General features: G+C 40.4%; 1 protein-coding gene across 5 annotated transcripts in view; it reads right to left on the bottom strand.

Annotated features, from left to right (window-relative positions):
• Positions 1 to 25,322, bottom strand: part of FNDC3B (fibronectin type III domain containing 3B) — a 336,841-nt gene that overhangs the window by 122,277 nt on the left and 189,242 nt on the right. For all 5 annotated transcript variants that reach the window (XM_032407203.1, XM_032407205.1, XM_032407207.1 and 2 more), the window contains 2 exons: positions 16,198 to 16,441; positions 15,117 to 15,407 (listed from right to left, as the gene is read on the bottom strand). In XM_032407203.1, coding sequence (XP_032263094.1) covers positions 15,117 to 15,407; positions 16,198 to 16,441 — 535 coding nt within the window. The remainder of the gene's footprint in view (positions 1 to 15,116; positions 15,408 to 16,197; positions 16,442 to 25,322) is intronic.

The raw sequence follows: 25,322 nt of genomic DNA on the forward strand, positions 1-25,322 counted from the left end.
GTTTTTGACCAAAAAACCCCCCAAAAAGCCAGTTTCCTATGGACCTATTCAATATTACGAATGAACCCTGAAGCTAAGTATCAGGCTCTCCTCAAACACCAAACCTTTACTGGAGCTGTGAACAGGAGCCATCTAGATACATCCTCCCTTTTATCCTCTTACCCAGGGCTGGTACTCACTGGGGAGATTACTGAAGAACAACATGGACAAAAGGGGCAAGCAGGAAGGAAACGGGAAAATAAGGGGACACAGATAATCAACCACGTAGATCACACTCCTGTAAAAGAAGGGCCATGAACTTAAACTAAAGGGCTATCTTTATCGTTTTCCTCAGATGAGCTCCATGAGCTTGAAACCTAGTCTTAAAATAAGCACAAGTCTCGAACTTTTCTTCTTCAAAAGTGGGTGGAGAGCTATGGTAAAAATCAAGTACAAGAAACATTCCTCTACTTCCTTGAAAGCAAAACAAAATGAAAATACCCCAGCCGTAAATGAACAAATGAATGAATAAAAAGTTCTGAATTTTAAAAGTATCAGTGATGATAAATATAGCAGGTCAAGGAAGGCAGGTATACAGAGAAGGGGAAATAAAGGAATTCACAGAGCTAAAAAAATGCAAGGAATAAAGTATAAAGTGGGAGAAAAAGAGAAGGATGTGTGAGAATCCTAATTTCTGGGTATACAACATCCCACAGATTATTGAGTGCAGAAAACCAAAGTTCTGAAAGCTTATGTAGAGAGGCTAGTGCATAAAAGAGGACTGTGAGTATCTCGCATTCCAACGATGTATAGCAGGAACAAAGCAGGCTAACCAACTGGCCTTTGAAATGGTTCAGAAGAAATGATGCAGCAAACAGGCTTATACACTGCAGACTCATGCAAATCAGCAGGAAAGCTTACTGATTCTACAATGCATGTCTCTTTACCACCTAAAATAGAACCTTCCTTTGTAAAACACTAATACTTAATAGAGACAGCTTTGCCCTCACACATTATCTTCTAGAGGGTGTTGAATCCACTAAATCCAGAGGAATCAACGTAGAACAATACTTCACGGACGGGGAAACCTTCAAGGAAATGAATACATAGTTTCACATTGAAAACTGTCTGCAATCAAATTGGAACCATCTTTTCTTTTTTTTTTTTTAAAGATTTTATTTATTTATTTGAGAGAGAGAATGAGAGAGAGCGAGCACATGAGAGGGGGGAGGGTCAGAGCGAGAAGCAGACTCCCCGCCGAGCAGGGAGCCCGATGCGGGACTCGATCCTGGGACTCCAGGATCATGACCTGAGCCGAAGGCAGTCGCTTAACCAACTGAGCCACCCAGGCGCCCTGGAGCCATCTTTTCATAAATGATACTGTGAAAAGTAAATAATATTAATGGTGTCAGTGTGTTTCAAAAAAAAAAAAACTTCATAGAGTTAAGGCACTAATAACCATTTTTGACTTAAGTTACATGATTTTTAGCCAGTTTTCAAGAGATGCTGGTATCTTATGGAGTTCCTTGGAGCAACATTCCACCAAAATATAAATCTTTGTGAAAGACTAAATATTTTTTTTAATGTGTTTGGCAAAATACTTAAATAGTTTTGAGGAACTTAGTGAACCAAAATACAGCAATTTCTCCATCCCTCTTGGTTTGAAGGATCTTCCTGTACCATAGAATCGTATGTGTCTTTTCAAATAATAGGGAAAAAGAGGTCAATGTAAGTTCACCGTGTGAAGTAAAACTAGCAGTAATAAATGCACTTACAAAAATTAAAAAAAAAAAAAACAAAAAACAACTGTTGGTAGACCTAGCTCTTCCCTCTTACTTCCTCATGTTGCTTCCATGGGGTAATTCTAATAAGTCTAGAAAGCAAAATTTGGTCATTTAATAGAAATGCCATCCATACTCTTTCTTAATATATTTCTTAATATATATAAAGGTAAGTAAGAGAGGACTTTATTCAGAAAAAGAAAAAAAAACCCTGCATTTTAAAGTCACCTCAGTTTGTAACAGGACCTGAAAGTAATCACACCACCTTCAGTGAAAGCTGGCTACTTTTAACAAAAGCACACTGACCCAAGGGTAAGGATAAACCCTTTCCTTGTTAGTTTTTAAGCTAAAACCAAAAAAGGGAATTCCAGTTTTTAAGCACATCAAAACTCTTAAAACATCACTTTAACTACGGGTCACTATTCAAAAACCTACTCCCTCAATATAATGTACTGCTAACTCCTTTCAAACTTCTACACAAAAGATTGAATTTTTATTTTGCTTATCAGATCCAGGTACCCTGGCAGGAAATGCTCTAATCCAGCACAGGAGGAAGGCCCAAGTGTGAGGAAAGCCCAGATAGGAAAAGAGTTTTATTCACATGGAAATGTGTTCAAAGTGGACCGCCAATAGAAAGGCTCAAGGACCACAATGGAGCAAAGAGGCTCTCCCCTCTCCACCCCACTCCGCTGGAAAATGTTCAAGGTGCAGAAATGGAACCATGAATCCCCTCTGATTTTCTGCCTCTCAAATTAATGTTACTGCACATTCCATCTAATCGTCCCTGTCTACTGTGTTTGCTCCTTTCATTCTCCTTGTTCTCCTACTTCTACCGCTTCCTTTATTTCACTGCGTCACTCCCTGGAGGCCCTTCTCTTTCCTCTCTGCCTCCTGATTTTCCACAGTCTCCCTAAACCATCACAATTCCCTTTTGTGCCTGGAACAAATCATCCCCACCACTATTACCTGGTCTTTCCTGCCCTTTTCTGAGCAGAACACCTACATGGAATGCCCCATTCTTCTGATGCAGCTGGAAAGGAGTTAAGATCTCGGAGGTGGGGGGGTAGTTTTTTGGAATGCAAATTCAGCGGGGGGAGGGGAGAGGAAATTTTACAATCAACTGCAGAGACATTTACACTGTTCACTGTGTAAATCCTAAATCACAAGCACTAAGCTGGTATCACCATTGTTTCCCTTGGACCGGTCCTATTTCACACTTGTGCTCTCCACTCATTTCTTAAATAGAATTTCAAGGTCTTATTAAAGCACCCCAAATTGGAAGAGGGTAATACAGTCTGAGACAATGTGGGGTGCTTGGGGTGTGTGGTGTGTCTGACAATGTAAACTGAACTAAAAGCCAAGGCTGGTCATGGCAGAAAAGATGAGCTTTTCTGACTACGACTGTCACATTATAATGCACTGAGCCTACAAAACCCTGCCTCTTCATATAGCAGTTATATGGAGGGATCCCAGGGGACCATTCCACAGCAGGAGATCCAGTGACATGACCAATGCTGACATATCAGCTGGAAAGTTGCCCAAATTCCATCACAAATGGTGAGACTATTTCGATGGAGTACTAACAGAAATGGTTTCCGGCTCCACACACCAGGTGGTGGCCAGCCTCTGTGAGGCTGTCCTCTGCACCCCTACCCCATGACCATCTTCTCTATTCATACCCCTGTGCCTTCTGGATGTAGCAACAGACACAGCGTACGCCCAACAGGATATGAGCAAGGGGCTGTGGAAGTGATGGTGGTACAACTTCTGAGGTGTAAGGAAAAATTGTGAAAGATTATGAAGTGTGGTAGGTTTCCTAGTTAGCTTATCCACTTGGGTTAACTAGCTGGCCTACAGCAAGTAGTCTCAGTGTTGGCAAAATAAATATAGACAAGCTGTTGTTCGCCCAAATCATCTCCAGCTAACCTCTTTCCCTTTTTCTCCCAACACCAGCAAAATAATCTAAAGCAGTCAGTAAGTTGAGCGGGTTCGGACAGGGAATCAAGCTGACCCAGCACGCTCTCCTCCTCAATCTCAGAAGGGAATCCCGCCCAGAGGAGGCAGAGGAAAGACAAGAAGAGAGGGCTGAATTTCACTCTTGCTCGGGATTCTTCAGGTTGTTTATGGGTAGCCATAGTGAAGAGAATTTTGGGGGGCCTGGATGGTCCACAGAATCCTCTCGTATCTCAAGTCCTTACTCAACACTGACACCGACTGCAGGATGACTTGCCCGTCGGCACTCTGAGGGGCATGCTCCCAGGCTGCTGGGTTTCTGCTAACATGACCCACAGGAGGCAGTTCTCGTAAGCAGAAACATGTCATGGTCATTCTTCACCCATGCTCTGTAACATTTTTAAAGCATGTAGCGTCTGAAATTGTAATGGAGAGCTCACAACAGCCTCTGATGTAAGTGCTATTAATTACCCCAATTTTATACAAACATGAAGAAACTGAAGCTTTGAGAGATGAACTATCTGGCCCAAAGGCACACAGCTCTCAAGTGGCAGAGTTGGGACAAAACCAAGAACTGCAGGGTCCCAGCTAGTAAGTCATTCTGCTTCTAAGTCGGGCACATGTGTGATGATGACCTCTGACCCAGGTAAATTCAGAATTCAACTTAGCTAAATGAGAGAATAGCATCTAAAAGTTTCAATTCAATAAAATTGAAGGTTACATATGTACCAGAAACAAACCATGTCATCACTTATACCTGCTGTTTAAAGGGTTCTTTGGAATGCTTTGTATTTTACCAACACGGGTTCTGATGTCATCTAAGTGCCGCTAGGACCAGTTCCCAAGAAAGCAAAAAGGCAGAGAAAATAATATGGGTGCACGGAGTTAAGTACTACATATGGTAGAAACTAATCAAAATTCTGCCCTCAGTCTTTGGGTGAATATTCATTTCAAAAGAAAACTCAAAGAATGCTTTCACATGTTATCTGTCTTTTTATATGTAAGGGAAAAATGTGAAACTTCAAGTATGATTTAATGGGTTAGGACTCCTTCAATTGACATGACAAATATATCTCATCCTGTCTGCCCTAAGAATCACGTCGTTAACATCTTTAAAACATTCCAGACTGCAAGAACAATGAGAGTGGGGGGAAGAAGAGGGCAAAAGGCAGAGAGATAAGTGATGGGACTTGATAAAGACACACCTACACATTAGCAACAACTTGGGCCACTCTAGTTTCCTCCTTGTGGAGCAACACGCAGGCCTCTGTAAGGAAAAAAAAAAATCAGCATACTGGAATCTTAACAGAAAAGAGAGTTATTCGTAGTTGGGTTTCTCCAGCTCGGGCCTTCAGAGGATAAGCCTCTTATCCCCAGGCTTGTCTCCTTTGCCATCCCACGGGTAGGGAGCTGTTGCAGGAAGTCTGCTCAGATCTCCACCAGCATCACTCAGAGGCCTCCAAAACCCAAGAATGGATCTGGCAGCCAACCTCTGAAATGGAAAAGAGGGTGTTAACTGCCCAGTTTCCTGCTAGAAAGAATGTCTCTTGGCATTTTGAGCCAGGGGTCCACATATCATCCTTTAAAAAAAAAAAAAAAAAAAAAAAATCGAAGTTATTTGGCCTTGTTTGGACTATTTTCACTTTCAGACTGTACTTGGCAGAAAGATGGGTGAATTCCACTGACCTGAGCTCACTTTTAATTTTTTTCATGTTTTCTGGATATTTTTGCCATGCTTAGGATTCATCCACAGCTGCAGACAAGTGAAAACACACAGGATTTATCTGCAGTGACAGACTTGAGAGATGGCGCATTGATGGGAATCCATCTAGAAGCTGCACATTTTCAAGGGCAGCGCGGAAAGCGCACAGTTCAGGAGCAAGGAGAAACCCCACAGCCCCGCCTCAACCACACTCTTCCCAGACACCCTGTTCAAGCAAGCCTAGGAGGATATGTGCTCAGGAGATGGAAGAGCTTACAAGTGAAAGAAGCCATAGGCCATTTGCGAAGTGTGCAAGCCCCACAAAATAGCTTACTTTAAACAGAAAAGCACCAGGGTTATCTCTTATAGGGTGCCAAGACCAGAAGAGATTCCAGAAGAAAATCTGCCTTGACATCCCAACATTCCAGACCTTATTAACATTCGGTTCCTCCTTCCAAACAAAGGGGACCACTGTCCCAGGCCTGGCCCAGGTGGATGCAGCCACCCCCTCCCGGAGCCCATGCCATCCAGCAAGAGGAGAAACTACAAGGCCTCCCAAATGTTCACAATCTCAGACCTCAAGAGGAAAACACCATCCCTGACTTACTACTGTAATTCTTATCTGCAAGAATGAATGAGCTTTTAAGCTAAGTTTGGGTAAACAGACATTGGAGTCAGATTCTGGTTCCTGAGCAGTGATAGCAAAATATAAAAGAGAAAAAAATGTCGAAGAGGACCAGCTGAGAAGGGATTAGAACACAAAAACGTGATAATAAGGGAAACTACTCAGGCCAGAAGGCAATCTGTGATCTCCAAAGGAGAAAAGCACAAGAATAATGTTTTTGTCACCAGCTTCCAGTGTTACAATCAGAAATTATGACTCTATGTGGTGGAATTTCATCTAAAGTATAACTGAATCTTTGGATTGTCAACAATCCCAAAGGTCAAAGGTCAAATGCCAAAAGTATGCTGTATCCTCGTTTTCTTCTATATTTGGAATTCTTACCATTTTGTCCCAAGTCCTTCCCACATGGGACTGAAAGTTCTAGAGGCCTCCACATCAGCCACTACCTATATGTTAATGACACAACTGGAATTCTTCCATCAACAGTACATGCTTATCGTTATACCGTATACTACAAAAGGACTATGCCTCAACTTAAATCTACTGTTTTAAGAATGCCTCCCAGAGTCCTTCCACTTTATTGTATTTTTTCAATTTAAATTCAATTAATTAACATATAATGTATTATTAGTTTCAGAGGTAGAGGTCAGTGATTCATCAGTCTTATATAATACCCAGTGCTGATTACATCACATGCCCTCCTTAATGTCCATTAAAAACTCAGTTAAAAATTGCTTGGACAGCAAAGGAAACAGTCAACAAAACCAAAAGACAACCGACAGAATGGGAGAAGATATTTGCAAATGACGTTCAGATAAAGGGCTAGTATACAAAATCTATAAAGAACTTATCAGGGCGCCTGGGTGGCTCAGTTGCTTAAGCAACTGCCTTTGGCTCAGTTCATGATCCTGGAGTCCCAGGATCGAGTCCCGCATCGGGCTCCCTGCTCAGCGGGGAGTCTGCTTCTCCCTCTGACTCTCCCCCTCTCATGTTCTCGATCATTATCTCAATAAATAAATAAAAATCTTTAAAAAAAAAAAGAACTTATCAAATTCAACACCCAAAGAACAAATAATCCAATCAAGAAATGGGCAGAAGACATGAACAGACATTTTTCCAAAGAAGACATCCAAATGGCCAACAGACATATGAAAAAGTGCTCAACATCACTCAGCATCAGGGAAATCCAAATCAAAACCTCAATGAGATACCACCTCACACCCATCAGAATGGCTAAAACTAACAAGTCAGGAAACGACAGATGTTGGCGAAGATGCGGAGAAAGGGGAACCCTCCTACACTGTTGGTGGGAATGCAAGCTGGTGCAGCCACTCTGGAAAACACGATGGAGGTTCCTCAAAAAGTTGAAAATAGAGCTACTCTACGACCCAGCAATTGCACTACTGGGTATGTACCCCAAAGATACAAATGCAGTGGTCCAACGGGGCACGTGCACCCTAATGTTTATAGCAGCAATGTCCACAATAGCCAAACTATGGAAAGTGCCAAGATGTCCATCGACAGATGAATGGATAAAGAAGATGTGGTATATATATATACAATGGAGTATTATGCAGCCATCAAAAGGAATGAAATCTTGCCATTTGCAATGACGTGGATGGAACTAGAGGGTATTATGCTAAGTGAAATAAGTCATTCAGAGAAGGACAAGTATCATATCATCTCACTGATATGAGGAATTTGAGAAACAAGACAGAGGATCATAGGGGAAGGGAGGGAAAAATGAAACAAGATGAAACCAGAGAGGGAGATGAACCATAAGAGACTCTCAATCTCAGGAAACAAACTGAGGGTTGCTGGAGAGGAGGGTGGTGGGAGGGATGGGGTGGCTGGGTGATAGACATTGGGGAGGGTATGTTGTATGGTAAGCACTGTGAATTGTGTAAGACTGATGAATCACAGACCTGTACCCCTGAAACAAATAATACATTATATGTTAATTAAAGAAATTTAAAAAAAAAATCGCTTGGCACTCAAAGGGCCAGAGGCTCTCAAGCATTACTTGCCTACTCCCCACCGGGAGAGCCTGGGAAAACACACATTGCTGGGCCCCACCCTCCACAGGCTGTTGTTTAGGGCTGGGGCAGATCATGAGCATACATGAATCTCACAAGCCCCTACAGAGTGGTTGGTGAAGCTGCGGGTCTCAGACCAAGGAGCTGGGGTCTGGATGAGGGCCTCACCTCTGGGAAAGTCTTGTGGATGCTATCAAGTACTTAGGTTCCCCGCTCCAACCACAGCAGCACCAACTCTATCTGATTTCAGAGTGTGTGTGTGTGTGTGTGTAGGGAATAAGGATCTGTATTTAATTGGGATCTATACAAGAGTGTTTGAAAATGGAGGACCTACTCATGGATAAGATTTTGAAAATCAATGACCCTAATTCACCTGTTCATCTTACTAAAGGAAAACTGAGGCCTAGTGAAATGACTTGTGTATCACACAATCCAAAACATATACTACTGTACCTTACAATTCCACTAAAGTTTTAAAATGTACAAGTAATGAGTGAGAAAAACATCCTCACCGTTGGGATAAACCTGCAGATGAGGGAAAGGTCAGCAGTACCAACTATACACACAACACACCTCTACACACAAAGTGGAGACTGTGAGTTAGCATGTTGGACGTACTCTCTCTCTCTCTCTCTCCCTGTCCCATCCCAGACACAGACACAGACACACACACCCATAATTAAAGGGATTGCTTAGGTCTTTTTCCTATTATCAGACTGGATCCTCATCAAAGTTGTTATTTTTCACTCTGGATTCACATAATCCTTTCCAAAACAGCACTAGTAGGTAACCTTTTTCTCCTTTCTGAGGATATATGATGATGGGACTACAATTCAGATTGAAAATTGCGGGATTTCAGTTTCAAACCTGTAACCGCTGGGTAACTTCCTTAATGTCATATGCTTTGGTTCTTATTGAGGATAAAAGGGAAGGAATGAAACTTCCCTCTCACTCAGTGACACACACAAGTTCTGTAGTCTCCATGATGAAAGACAATGGGACACTTTTAACTGGGTCTTGGCCACAGAACAGTCTCGAGACCCATGCATTGGGCAATATTCTGCAGATGAGAACAAATTCTTCCATTCCATACGATTCAGCAATTCCACTATGGAGTATTCATCCAAAGAAAACAAAAACACTAATTTGAAAAGATACATGCAGCCCTGTGTTCATTGCACCATTATTTATAGTAGCCATGATATGGAAGCAACCCAAGTGTTCACTGACAGATGCACTGAAAATATATGATGTGTACACACACACACACACACACACACACAGGAATATTACTCAGCCATAAAAAGGAAGGAAATCTTGCCATTTGCTACAACATGGATGTCCCTAGAGGGTACTATGCTAACTGAAATAAATCAGAGAAAAATAAATAAATACTGTATGATTTTACTTACATGTGGAATCTAAAAAAACACAAACAAATGAACAAATAAAACCAAACAGATACAGAGATAAGACTGGTGGTTGCCAGACAGGAAGGGGGATTAGCTGATGGGGGAAATAGATGAAGGGGATCAAGAAGTACAGACCTCCAGTTGATAAAACAAGTCACAGGGAGGTAGTGTGCAGCACGGTGACTATAGTCAAGAATACTGTATTGCAAATCTGGAAGTTGCTAAGAAAGTGAATCTCAAAAGTTCTCATCAAAAGAAAAAATTTTTGGTCACTTTGTGTAGTGACAGACAGCAATTAGACTGAGTGTCGTGATCATTTAGCAAAGTACACACGTGTCCGGGAATGTGAGGTGTAGCTGTCAAGGTGTTAAGGTGGTCTGAGCAGAAGGAAGACACTTCTGGCTTACAAGGGAAGGAGCTGCAGGAGGAGGGCTGGAAGGAAGAAGGAGGGTCACTGCAGAGGAGGGTAGAGAGATACAGGTTTAAAGAAGGGACGTCCTGGATGAAAGGTGATCCTAAGATGACAGGAGGGAGAGAGCAAAAATATTCAAGTTAACAGTGAGCGTTATCCTGAGGTGTTAAGAAATGAACTAGGCTACTTTTAATATTTAATAAAGAGAATTAAAATACTATTTTACAAACGATACAGAGATTCAGGGAATACTAAAAGCAAACAGTCAGCAAGTGACAAAGCCAGATCAATTCTAAGCCAAGTATGCCTTCTAACAAAGTCCCAACCACTCTATGCCTACAACACGCCATGAACTCCAGGTAGTACAAAGAAACCTGAAGCCGACATTCCTCTGAGGCTGCCGTGGGACTCTGTCCTGCCTAAGCTGTTTTCCTGAAGGTAACAGTAAATGAAAGGAGGGGCTGGCTGCAGAGCAGTATCCTTAGGGGTACAGAATTATTCCTAGGAAGAGGAAACAGTACAACAGCTACATAAGTTCAAATGGAAGACCTGTTCTAGAAAACAAATTAAGAATACAGAATTCATTCCACAAATATTTGCTGTGTACCTACTATATGCCAGAAATAGTTCTAGGAGGTAAAAATGGTGAATTAAAAGTTCCTGTCTCCTACTGTGCACAACTTAGTGAACCACACCTATTGCAACCATCCTTAATTTTAGGATAGTAGTTCTTTATCTTGGCTGACATCATTCCCAGTGGAGGACTGATAAAACAAACAAACATACATCCATCCATGAAGCCAGATAAGGTGAAGAGAGTCTCATTTAGTAGATCTGAAAATGAGGTTTAGGGGGAATTTATTTTGGGTTTTTTGTTTCTGAATCCAGAATGTTAGTTTATTTCATTTGATCTACTGCATTTTATTCAATTCTATTCCTGTTTGTACACTGATTCATCTGCTTATTCTTTCATATTTTATTTTTAAACAGTATCTGATTCATTTGGGGTTTTTTTCTTTTAAAATATTTACAACTGGAAGCTTGCACCTCCTAATCCTCTTCACCTATCTTGCCCATCCCCCTACTCACCTCCCCTCTGGCAACCACCAGTTTGTTCTCTGTATCTATTTTTTGTTTTTTAGATTCCACATACAAGTGAAATCATATGGTATTTGTCTTTCTCTGTCTTATTTCACTCAGCATAATACCCTCGCTAGGTCCATCCATGTTGTTGCAAGTGGCAAGATCTCATTCTTTTTTATGGCTGAATAATATTCCATTTTATGTACATATATCACTCTTCTCTATCCACACGTCAATCAATGGATATGTGGGTTGCTTCCATATCTTGGCTAACGTAAATTATACTGCAATAAGTATAGCGGTACATATCTTTTTGAATTAGTGTTTTTCTTTGGGTAAATAACCCATAGTGAAATCACTGGATCATATGGTCCATTTTTAATTTTTTGAGGAACCTCCATACTGTTTTCCACAGTGGCTGCACCAATTTACAGTCCCACCCACAGTGCATGAGGGCTCCCTTTTCTCTACATCCTCACCTACACTTGTTATTTCTTGTCCTTTGATACTAGTCATTCTGACTGGTATGAGGTGACTTCTCATGGTTTTGATTTGTATTTCCCTGATGATTAGTAATGATGAGCATCTTTTCATGTGCCTGTTGGCCATCTGTATGTCTTCTTTGGAAAAATGTCCACTCAGGTCCTCTGCCCATTTTTTCATTGGATTGTTTTTTTTGATGTTGAGTTGTAGAAGTTCTTTATATATTTTGGATATTAACCTTTATCAGATGTATCATTTACAAATGTCTTCTCCTATTCAGTAAACTGCCTTTTCATTTTGTTTTGTTTGCAAAAGCTTTTTATTTTTGTGTAGTCCCAATCGTTCATTTTTGTTTTTGTTTCTCTTGCCTGAGGAGACATATCCATAAATATGCTACTAAGGTCCATGTCCAACAGATGATTGCCTATGTCTGCTTTTAAGAGTGTTATGATTTCGGGTCACACATTTAGGTATTTAATCCATTTTGAGTTTATTTTTGTATAGGGTGTAAGAAAGTGGTCCAGCTTCATTCTTTTGCATGTAGCTATCCAGTCTGCCCAGCGCCATTTGACTGTCTTTTCCTCATTGTATATTCTCGCCTTCTTTGTCATAGATTAGTTGACCATATAACTATGGGTTTATTTCTGCACTATTCTGTTTTACTGATCTATGTATCTATTTTCCTGCCAGCACCAGACTGTTTTGATTGCTATAGCATTGTAGTATATCTTGAAATCTGGGATGGTGACACATTCAGCTTTGTTGTTCTTTCTCAAGACTGCTCTGGCTATTCGAGGTCTTTTGTGGTTCCACACAAATGTTAGGATCATCTGTTCTAGTTTCTGTGAAAAATGTTATTGGTATTTTGATAGGGATTGCACTGAATCTGTAGATTGCTTTGGATAGTATGGACAGTTTTACAATATTAATTCTTCCAATCTATGAGCATGGAGTATCTTTCTATTTGTTTGTGTCCTCTTCAAATCCTTTCATCAATTTCTTAGTTTTCAGAATACAGGTCTTTTACCTCCTTGGAATGTGGTCATTTCAGATTGGCATGTTTCATTCAGTAATATGCACTTAAGGTGGTTTTATCTCTTTTTATACTTTAACAGAATTTGGGTAATATTCCATTGTCTGCATAAAGCACAGTTTGTTTACTTACTAGAGAACATCTAGGCTGCTTCCAAGTTTTGGCAACTATGAATACTGCTGCTATAAACACTTGGGTGTAGGTTTTTGTCAGGACCTAAGTTTTTAATTCCTTTGGGAAAATGAATACTTAGTTTTAAAATCCAACATGCAAACCCCTCAGATCCTTATTGAAATGAGGCAGAAAACATAATACTCTGATTCTTTATTTCGTGGCTAAACCATGTGGAGAGTTGCACTCTGAGTGGTTTTGAGGAGGTAAATAATGCAATGAGAAAAGGAGCAACAGAGCAAGTTCAGACTAAAGCTGAGATGATAATAAATTTTTTTCTAATTTTTCACTGCAAAACACACACTCCTGTAAGAGCATAATGAAAGTGATCTCACTGTTACTATCATCATCATCATCATCATCGTTTTATACACAATAGCAAAGAGCTTAAGGTGCTCAAAATAATTACACTCTCATTCATTACATAAGAGGCCCAAAATGTTTGTAAATATATAGATGTTAGCAAACATTTCAGTATAGATTTCAGTGCAAATCCATATCCTCTCTTACAGCTGTGAGTATATTAAAAAATAGAGCAGCTTACACATTTAGACATGTGATATAAAATAACTGCACAGATAAGGAAGATACTTATTTTTGCCATACTTAATCCATAATTACATTAGTTTTATTTATTAACTTTAACTCCGATTCATCTTATTTTCCTTCATCTCTTTGCCCCTTAGATCTTAATTCAAATTTATTCTGACTCTATTATATATATCTATGTCATCTGTCTGAAATCTTTGTTGGTGAAAGACAGGGCAAAAATTATTAGAGAATGAATCAAATAATCAAGGTAGTTCAAACCTCATTAAGCTCTCTGAAGACTGCTACATTCCTCTTGTCTTTTTTTATAAACTAAAATTCTCCTTAGAAAAATGTATTTCTGATTTTTTTGTGTGAATTCCCTTTTATGTCCATGGTTAAAAAGTCTAACATTGCTAGTAATCTAATTTTAAACTTGAGTTTGTATTATCAGTTGACTAAAAATTACTCTATATGGCAAAAATAGCAGTATACCTAAAAAACTACTTAGGGGCGCCTGGGTGGCTCAGTCGGTTAAGCAGTTAAGCGGCTGGGCTCCCTGCTCAGCGGGGAGTCTGCTTCTCCCTCTGCCCCTCCCCCTGCTCTTGTTCTCTCTCTCTCTCAAATAAATAAAATCTTTTAAAAACTACTTAAAGGCCTCTTAAACTTTGGGTCTCTTCTATATACTTGTTTATGCTTTGTTTAATAAGATAATAATGCATGATAACTGCATAAAACTTGGAAAAATATAGAAAAGAATAAAGAACAAAATTAAAAGAATCTGTAATACATTTTACTCAGAGAAATTACTGGTCACTTTTTACTGCATCTGACTATTCCTCTTTTTAATGCTACAATTCACTCATAAATAAAATGGGGGGAAATGTTGATGCCAATGGCTGGTTCTACCTCGGTTTCCTCAACCCCAGAAAGAGTCCAGTCTTCCCAACACAATCAAACAAAAACAACTTCCGTCCCTGTCATTCACAAACACATTCTCACACACGCACACACAGTCCCAGTTCCTATCTGGATGAGGTCTGATAAAACAGAGTGTATTTATTGAGTGCTATAATCACTTCTTATCCTGTCTTCTCTAGTCGCTCATGTCTTTATAATATATTTATATTTGTAATCTCACCTAGCTTTTCAAAATGTTACCTTACTCTGTTTCAATTAACTCAGCCTTCTCTACACGTCTGTATCAAAAGCCTGTTTTTAACTCCCGTGGCATCAAAATAGGTGGTTTCTAAATCGTGGCTAAAAGCTTGATTTAAAGCACATATAACATTCTTCCCCCAAATTAACCAATCTATAGCCACAAGACTCATCTACAAAAAAACACATGCCCTTTGGAGCTGATGTCTCATGTGCGGTGACCTCATTTCTTCCGTCTTATTCTTGGGCAATGAATACTTTATTCAGAATGCAAAGGTGGCATTAAGCAAGAACTGATGCCTAAAACTAAGCAAAAATATATTCCTATTCCACAATGATAAATTTCACTACAGAACCAAGTAATTACATCTGGTTTCATGAGGTGTAAGTATTTTCAGAGTTAAACAAGCCCTATACCTCTTAGAAAGACTGTTTTACTTCGGATCTCCTCCCTGCCTGTCTATTTGGAGTGAAACAACAGGAAGTGGGCTAATGTGAAAACCCGCTGGGATACTTGTGACCGAGCTTACGTAAAGCGTCACATGGCACTTGTAGCCCAAAGATATTTCTGCCATAAACTATTAATCAAAAAGAGGATATGATATTCTGCTCTTACTCAGAAAATGATCAGAGGGTCTAACCAGTCATTCCTAGTAGAAAGACCAATTGCCATGAAATAACACTGTTATGTACAAGACGTTTCCTTTAGGATGTCTAGCTCCATGGTTCACTCGTTATAGCAACCACCTCTGCACGTTACCTTGCAAATCTGAATCATTCGACTTCGGACTGCTCCTTGCTCGCCGCTCTGTTTTCTTACTCCCTGGCCCGCCCCCGCCGCCTCCTCCACTGCCTCCGCCTCCTCCAGCACTGTGGCCCTTCCCGTAGCCGTTGTACACGGGTGTGCAGTTGCTTTTGTAGATAGAAGATGGGGGACTGTTGAGGCGGTTCTGGCGGTCAATCTGGCGGTCTTTCAGTTTTTTGTGTGGAGGCTTGCTGTACTGGTCTTCCCGGGTAATGTAGCTTGACATTCCATAGAGTGGTATAATTTCTGAAATGGAGGATTATGACAAATGCAAGCTCAGTCTACATTTTTTTTTTTTAGATTTTATTTTCTTGTCAAAGACAGAGGGAGTCTGAGCACAAGCAGGGGAGAGCGGCAGGCAGAGGGAGAAGCAGGCTTCCTGCTGAGCAGGGAGCCCGATGCAGGACTCGATTCCAGGACCCTGAGATCGTGACCTGAGCCAAAGGCAGACGCTTAACCGACTGAGCCACCCAGGCACCCCCTACTATGCAGATTTTTAAGTGGATCAAAAAAAAAGAATGGGAGCCTACAAAACAATTTCAGATCTTAGGGGAAAACATTTATTTTAAATTAAAAATTTTAACTCAATTAAAAATTCTATTTAGGCATTAATAAAAATGACAATATATAACACAGAGATTGGGTCCTTAAATGTTTATAAGAAAAAAGGGCCCCATGTGCATAGAATGACCAACTAAATTAGCATTCCAAACTGAACACTTCTGAGAGTGAAAAGGTAGCATTCCTAATCATGTCTCTGGACAAGAGATTTAAACCAGGACTGTTTTAAGCATACCAGGAACGTATAGTCACCCTATATAACATAACTGACATTTCAACTGATCAACAGTAAAGCTCCACTTTTCTTTTCTTTCTGTTCACATAGCTTAGGGAAGATCTTTAAAAAGCAAATCTTCACAAGGTAACCAAATTGCACTAAAGAACGTGAAAACACAAATGCAATCAGATTCAAAGAGCCTATGCTACTTCCGAGTTGTAACCAGTTTCCACAGCTCCCAATACCAGCAATACTCACCTTGCTCGCCGTATATTGTAGGGGGAATATGGTGCTGAGGAAAAAACTGAGGCGGCATATCTCCAGGTCCAGTAACAGGTGGGTAGTAAGCCGTGTGTGAGTTATGAATAAAATGGGGGTGGTGAGTCAGGTAGGGGGGTAGGTGGTGGGTTGGAGACATGGCTGAGGGGTAGCTTGGGGGGTAACACTCAGGAGACTGGGGTGTGACCACCACCCGGCGGACTCCAGTATTGTCTTCAATCACCTAAAGGAAACAGCAGAAAGAAAGAGTGTCGTATGTATTATCAAGAAACATCCTGTGAACATATATAGTGTTTAATTATTCCCTTAATTTAATTTTCTCTCGTCCTGGAAAAAAAAAAAAATTAGTGCATGTTGAATTCTGGTTCTCTAATTCTACCAGTTTTTAAATGAGTTTTAGAAATAATAACGTTTAACAATTAAAATTTATGAAAATAAACTTTTCATCAACCATTTGATTCTGATTACACAAAACTTTTTGGAGAGATCAACAGCTTGATAATAAATCTCGTTTGTCTCATAAAATTTTCCAAGAAGACTTGGAAGAAGACTTCTGAAGACTTCATCCAAGACAAGAGGATTTAATGTGTGATTTAGTTGATTTGAGGAATGACTCTGAATATAACTAATGGTTCAGTGGTTTTCCAGAAAGAAGAGATTTCTGAGTAACATAAATGTGCTTCACAGGGCAGAGCTTTCCAGATAGGCCTGATGGCTTTCGACCCATTCCTTCTTTAGCATGACTGTTGCGTTAATACAAGGACTTTAGGAAACAAAAGCACATTAACTTCAGAGGCCAGAGGCGTACCAAAGGTTCATTTAGTCTGGGACCAAGGATGCAAATGAAATGAGGGGATTCCAACCAATAAAAAACTCGAACAATACCCAATCAAGATGGACCCCTTTGCTCCCAAGACGTCCTGACAATGTAATGGGTGCTATGAAGGGAGACACTAGGACAGGGGACCTGCTATGGGCAGAGGGAGCCCATCAACACTCCCATCCACACGTTCTTCAAATGCTTTCTAATTCCCCCAAGGAAGGTAGCTAAGGAAGTACAGCAACAAGTTTACTGCCTCTCTGGCCAATTCCATGCGACCTGCTCTCAAAACAAAGGCTTTTGTTAAGATGCAAGATAAGAAATAATACAACAGATACCATAATCAAGAGGGAAAGCTGAGGCGTGCAGAGAACAAGAGCAGGGCAAGGCAGAAGAGGCCCATGGGTCAGGGCCTAAAAGTAAACCCAGACACCAAAGAGACCAGCTGGCCTAATGAAGTATTTAAGACAATCAGGCACACACTGGTAGGAAGCTTGCTTAAAAAAAAATTTTAAAGCACCACCACCACCAAAAAACACTGAAAATTAAACTTGTATATTGAAATGGGATTTCTCATTACACCTCAGGAGGCTGATTATGGGCCAAAATAAAATGACTTAATCCTATCTAAAACATTCTAATAAAAAAATTATAATAAGCTTTGTTTTTTAAAATACCATTTGATACAAAATGTCAAGTTTATCAATGTTAGTCTGTATGTGAGTGTACAAGATAGGTCTCATTTGAATTAACAGCCATTCATCTTTATGTTAAGAAAACAAAAATTGTTATGTTTATTAATGAACCAATTAACATAATAGTTTCAGAATTAACCACTATGTTAACAGTTCATTAAGAAAACAATACTAACTCCTTAAAATGAAGATTCTGAGTCATACTCCCTAGGAAAGCTCAAGATGTGGCTTTTTATGCATTCTTTAATAAATGTAATCTCTTCTGGGTTTTGGCAAGCTAATCACATTAACATCATTTATGAAGGCACAGCGGTCAATTGAAGGCAGATGTGAAATGATGCTTAAACTATGACGTCGGAAATTCTAATGCACGTGCTAGCATCTTCTGTATCATCTAACATGCAGAGCGAGAAAAGGACATTTGGTAGCGCACTTCGTACAATTTTTGTATCATACAGATTTTTCTTACTATCTTGATGTAAACATGCATTATCTATAGTGTCTTCTCTCTCCCCCACTCTGCCATTGGCTAGTTAGAAAAAAGTAAAGGTATGTTCCAGATGTTCCTCTTTCACAGAACCTTCGATTCAATCCTCTGCTAGACACTGGAAGGTCCACAGAAGCAAAGGATTTGTTTTCTTGAAACTTGCAATCTTCATTATTATAAAACTTCCAATGGTCAACCAGCCACACAGACCCAGCCAATGCAGTAAAACAAGAACAGGACCCTCACTAAATATGAAGAACTCTGGGCTTATAAACAGAAGCAGTTATAGCGAGAAGAAATTATTTTCATTTCATCATAATTTCTGACTTGTTAAAACAAAGCACTTAAAAAACAAGGTGAACAAAACACACTAACAAAGGTAAGAATTCTACTAGGGGGAAAAAAACACAAAAATATAGGAGATACACAACTAATATATTAGCTTTTTACCACTATATTTTGTAAGCATATTGCCACTAATTCGAAAAATTAATAAATCTGATGTATAAATTACCCTTTACAAAAAAACAGGTTTCCAGTCAGAAAACCAAGTAGCTCTTTGACACCACAAATTACCTACAAATATGAAAATTGTTTGACAGCCCCATTTTTAATTATCTTAAATTATTCTGCAGTACTTCTGTACGACATCTATTTACATGTACATGAGTAATGGGACTCTTTCAGAAAACTACTGCCTTACCAGTCAAGGCCTACCTCATCATTAAAAATATTTTAAGAAATATTAATTCTGAAATAATCAGAAACAAAAATAAAAAAATATGCTGAATATTTTGTTCATTGTTCTTCCATAACACAAACTTCAATATAGTTATCAAATGCAGTTTTGATCTATGTCTAAGGAAATTATGCCTATGTTCCCCCAAAGAATAAGAAGTCCAAGGAGCAATAAAAATGCACAAACTAATAAGTAACTCAGGAAATCATGGTAATAGGACTCTTTGTTTTAAAAATTTGGTTCACAGGGGTGCCTGGGTGGGTAAGTTAGTTAAGCATCTGCCTTCGGCTCAGGTCATGATCTCAGGGTCCTGGGATGGAGCCCTGTGTCGGGCTCTCTACTTGTCAGGGAGTCTGCTTCTCCCTCTCCCTCCACCCTCCCTGCCCCCTTGCTCATGTGCTCTCTCTCGCTCTCTCTCTCTCTCTCAAATAAATAAATAAAATCTTAAAATAAAAAAGGTTCATAAAGAAATATTACCAGAGAAGAATTCAGACATTTGAAAGAGTTCAGGTCCAAAAATCCTGAGGCAATAAAATGTGCCTTCACAAGTGACCACTGAGATTCATCTGCTTTTGGGATGAATGAAATTGTGACAACGTCCAGAGGCAGACAAATCACCTGCATTCAATTCAACATTTCCTAACACATAGTATGAACTAAGCACTGGATATTCAAAAGTGAGAAAAAAAATAGGCAGGATTCATCTAATCATCTTACTCATCTAAGAATAATATAATGAGAAACATCAAACTAACTTCTAGTAAGTGCTCTTAAAAAATCAGAACATAGTATTGTTTTTTCAAAAATCACAACTGTTTTTTTCTAGCTCTGTGACTCAACAGTCACTCACATATCTTTTCCAGAGAAGCGCAGACCCTTGGAAAAGATCACTGTACTCGTTTCTCAGACAGTCACCCATTATGGGCTGAATTGTGCGCACCACCCACCCCCCTCTCTTCACCAATTCATATATTGAAGTTCTAACTCCCCAGTAGCTCAGCATGTAACTCTTTGGAGACAGGGACTTTAAAGAGGTAGTTAAGGTAAAATGAGGTTCTGTGGCTGGGCCCTAATCCAATATGACTGACTGCTGTAAGAGGAGCAAATTAGGACAGACACGCAGAGGGAAGACCATGTGAGAACACCAAGGGAAGAGGGAAGATGGCCACCTACCAACCAAGGAGGGAAGCCTTAGAAGAAACCAAATTTGTAGCCTCCAGAATTGTGAGGAAATAATTTCTGTTGTTTAAGCCGTCCAGTCTCAGGTACTCTGTTACAGTAGCCCTAGCAAATTAACACCCCACCTATCAGAGCCTGATGGCAAACATGAGCTGGCTTAGTTCTTGACCACGTCATTTATTCTGCTTAATAAACATTCACTGAGAAACTTCTACGTGCCTAGTATTCTTGCTAATCGGTGGTCTAGACACAAGGATGAGAGGCTGGAGAACAAGGTGTTCAAAACAGGGAGAATCTCTGTCCTATTTGCACCAGTGTTTTTATAAGTAGGACCAAAAGAACCATAAAAAACAAAATCACATTGCCGCCCGGGGGCAAGAGCAAGACGGCGTGGTCAGGGACACAGCGCTGGGAGGGAGAAGAGAAATGCACAGCCAGCGCCCATGTCTGTCAGCTGCTGGACCTGGGTTATCTCCCCTACCTTCCGTGACACCTACGCAGTTGGATGGTAGCATCCCTGTTGCACATGAAGAAACCGAGGCATAGCATGATTAAAATGTACAACTGGTTCAGGGGCAGAACCCGATTTGCATTCTGGTCTGTACTCCAAAGTGTTCATTATGCAGGGAATTATACAGAAGTTAGGAATGCTGAGAAATAAATACGTAAATAATGAACCACAGGAAACAGAATAGGTGGGTTATCAAGAGATGTGAAAGGATTCATGACAAACCAGTATTTACTGACTACTTGCTGCTCTGCTTTAATACCCTCTATCTGAAATAAAGCAACACCCGTTAAGGTCCTGGAACAGTAATGGATACGTAAAAGAAAAATCTCACCTAGCCATTACTACTATTTAGATTAACACCTCATTAAATCCTCCCAACAATCCTGTGAGGCATATCCAGTTATGCCCATTTTAGAGATTAAGAGGAAGGAAGCTCAGGAAAGTCCCGTGAACTTGCCCAAGGTCAGAGAGCAATGAAAGGGAACAATTTTGAGTCCCAAGAACTAAAACAGACCTCTTAATAACACTTAAATTTTGAGTGTTCTTTCTCGTAGCTAACAGAGAAGGAAGGTAGTTCCCCTTACTGAAATAAAATGCTCCACAGGAAATTTGAGAGTGAGAGAGAGAAGACTGAGAATCTCCAGCAGACTCCCTGCTGAGCTCGGAGTCTGACAAGAGGCTCGATCTCACAACCCTGAGATCATGACCGGAGCCGAGACCAAGAGTCAGACGCTTAACTGACGGAGCCATCGGGGGCACCCCTCCATTGGAAATTTTAATTAACTCCTCAGTTCCTACAACTCTCTCCCTTCTACTTCTGGGTTGCAAGCGACAACAATCAAAAGAGGAGCTTAAACGGTAGGTAACAAAAGAGAAATTTTTAAAAGGCTGTTCCAGATGGCCAAGGATGATCCAGGAAGCGGGCAGAGCAGAATGCGCATGGACACACATGAACCCATACGCATTCAGGCAGCGTGAGGCCGGGCAGCCAGCTTGCTGCAGTGGCAAGAACACTGAGCTGCCTGCACACGGGAAACGGGGACCAAATAAGTCTGTGAAAATCAGGCTCCAGCTCAATTCCTAACTGCTGCCAACATACTTGAAATGGGCTCCCAGGCCATTCCAGGAAGGGAAGAAGTCTCCACTAAAACTAAGCACGCAAGCAGTGAACAAGGCCAGGCAATACAAAACACTTGTGTGGACAGAGGAATGAGCAGGCCAACAGTCCAGGCTTCTCCCAGCCAGACTGGTGCCCCCTCCCCCCCCACCCCCAGCACCTCCGTGCTGTAGCAGAGGTTACAGATCTGTCTCTTGCACCCACTCCAAGTCCCCCAAGGGAACCTGGACACACAGAAGGATTTTGATAAATGCCGGCCAAGTGAACAAATAAATGGGAGAGCAAGAAGGGAGGGAGGGAAGGAGGGAGGGAAGAAGGGAGGAGGGAAGAAGGAGGGAAGGAAGGAAGGATTTCTCTGCTTAGATTTGATGTCCACCAAGACTTATTTACAAATTCATTATCAAATATTCTCCCTTAATTCAGGTAAGTACATCCTATTCTAAAATTTCACTTAATCGAAACCCAGACTTATCATTCCTGACCCTCTTATTTTACATTAAATGTGATTTTACCAAAAGAAAGACACGGAAAAATATACATTTCCAATGCAAGTTCTACTTCAATCCCAAATGCAGCTGAGGAATTTTATTCCTTACCACCCAGGAGTACAAAAGCGTTAGCTCCCACATTTCCTTCTTGCACTAACTCTTCACTCTGCATTTTCTAATAGAGTGAACAGCATAGAAGAGTAAAAGCAGGTCTATTCTTCACAGAAGGCAGAGATTTGAAACCTAAAGACCATCCTTCCCCCAGCCTGTCCCCTTCTTGCTATCCTGGAGGAAACTCCCACAACCATCCCCCAGGTCCCATTAGAAGAAAGTGAAAAGTGGCAGAAAGGAATATTCAAAGAGCAACCCAAGAGTTACAGGAGCAAGCAGTCATTCTATTTTATAGATGAAGTTAAGTTACTGGACTTAGAAATGGTGGCAGAATTGAATGTATTTCCCAAACCTCTTGACTTACTTCTTCCTGTCTTTACAAATGTAGTGATTACAGCTGTGGTTGGAAACATCAAACACTACTTCTCATTTTCACTACTCTTCCTATCCGTAATGGCTAACACTGATGAAATATTAATTGCTCTTTCCAACATTCCATCATCATTAATGTTTTAGACAGTAAAACTTCCAGGTTGAGGACCAGCTCCTTTTGCCACATAGCATGGCTAGTTTTGTAGACAAAAGGAAAAATAAATCATTGGTGATGTTTCTGGGTTGCTTCTAAAAACCCTTTCAATGATAGTGTAAGATTATTCTGTAGAGTAGCTACAGATTGATAATAAATATCCTCCCCAGAATCAAGAAACAAAAGTTCCAATTACTTTTCTCAAACAGTTTTTGGCAACGGTTAAATAAACAACCCATTTCATCTGCTTTATCAATAACTTGTATCAATAACTAAACCTAGGGTTTTAAGTGATAAGGTGATACATGAACAAACAAAAAGTCCCCAAACATTCGTACCTACACACTCCTTACATCTGGAAACCTTAAGTTTTCCACTTAATTCTTAACCCACATGCCAGCTCCAGGCAATGGCTACGTATAGACCAAGCAGAAAATGGCTGGATCCAGATACAAAATCTGAGGTTGCTTGGCGGGGGGGGTCACAATTATTTTTTACGTTTGTTTTTTTAATTTTTAAAGGATCTTTAAATTTTAATTCAATTAATTAACATATAATGTATTATTAGTTTCAGAGGTAGTGTTCAGTGATTAAATCAGTCTTACATAATATCCAGCGCTCATGATATCATGTGCCCTCCTTAATGCCCCTCCCCCAGTTACCCCATCCCCCACCTCCCTCCCCCCTCCAGCAACCCTCAGTTTGTTTCCTATGATAAGGGTCTCTATGGTTTGTCTCCCTCTCTGATTTCATCTTGTTTTATTTTTCCCTCTCTGGGGATCACAGTTATGTGGCATTTGTCTTCAGTGCTTCTGGGCATGACTCTCACACACAGGCTTGCTCCAGAGGTGACGACCAGTATGAGGAGATAACCTCATAAACAGTAATCGTTCCTCTGCTGGCTTCATATATGCCAACGCTTTTATACACACAGAAATAAGCCAAGCTACTCACACTTATGTAACTCTTGAACCTGGAAAAAACACAACGAAGACACATATAAATAAAATCAATATTTAGTGCTTTACTAAACACACCTAGCTCTTTCTGGGTAACTACGCAGTGATTTCTAACTAAAACCGCTGAGAGCCAGAGAGAAGGATGGAAACAGGTACATCGCCTGTAGTATCTCTTTAATCCATCAACTTTGGTAAAGCAGGTACGTGCTAGAGTTGAGGGGACACTGGCAGTTATCTAAGACCTTCCACATTAAACAGGATGCCCAGCAAGGTTTGAGAAAGAGGAGCTGAAGAACCAAGGCTGGGTCCTCAGCTGGCTCCAGCCCTATCTTACCAGGCTCAGCTGCCACAACCTGAGGATCCCACAGGGAGACAGAGGTCCCTGCTTGGAAAGAGCTAAGCATCTCAAGACACTGCTGACAGCCAAGAGGCCTCCTCCAAGCAGAAATACAGCACTGGGCACTGATGCTGAAGGCAAAATGGCAAATGGATTAATTTGGTGTAACAATGAAGGCGACAGTACCAAGTCCTATGATTTGCGTATCATTTTAATAGCTTATAAAGTGTTTGGCACAGAACTTAACTTGCATAATATTCAGCAAAACCTCTAACGTCTAACAAAGGCAATGTCATAGTCCTCGATTCAAGGTGAAATACTTTTAGGAGCAATTAAGTAATCCAACCTAAGGCCAGCGAAGTGCTTGTCAAGATTCATACCCAAGTACTCTGGAAATGCTGTGCCATTTCTATCATATTTTATTGTACATCACCAGCCTAAATACTAAAAAGGACCACATTTGAAGATCAAAAACCAAATCTAATCCTCCCCAATGTGCACGTAAGCACACTGGACAAGTGAGGATAGTTATATCCACAGAGTTTCAATCAGTAACATGGACCAAATGAGTATTTCAGACTAAATGGAAACGCTATCTTATGGAACAGATATTTGTCAGAAGACAAATAGTTAAGTAGAGGTCTGAGGGTGTAATCTGTGCCAAACTGAGCTGCCTTTAATATGTTAATAAAGATATCACTGCAGGAGTCTACAGGTGGGTAATGTTTGTTAGCCCAGACAGTCTCCGTGGATCTATGCGCAACAGAGCCAACCACATCTCTTCACTCTAGCGTCTCAGACACACTCATGCCCATGGAAACATAGATTATTCTAGATTGTATCTATGAATTTTATGTATTACATTTACAAATGCCTCACCAATCTGCCAATGGGCTCCATGGCACAAGGATTAAGAATTCGTGCTGACGATACTCAGATCCTATTCATCACAGAGCAAAATAACCATATTATCATGTAAGTCCAAGTTCATAAACCAGATGGATTTCAAAGAGTGTGCAGGAATGTAAAATCCACCTAACCTTGGTAAAGTTTTGTACCCAACAAGTTGAGCAAAGGTATTTTTCCAGGAAAAGCTGTTATATATGACACATGTGGGTTACTAATTTAGAAAAAC

Source organism: Phoca vitulina, unplaced genomic scaffold (genome assembly GCF_004348235.1).
Source record: "Phoca vitulina isolate PV1807 unplaced genomic scaffold, GSC_HSeal_1.0 scaffold8, whole genome shotgun sequence".
Lineage (NCBI taxonomy): Eukaryota > Metazoa > Chordata > Mammalia > Carnivora > Phocidae > Phoca > Phoca vitulina.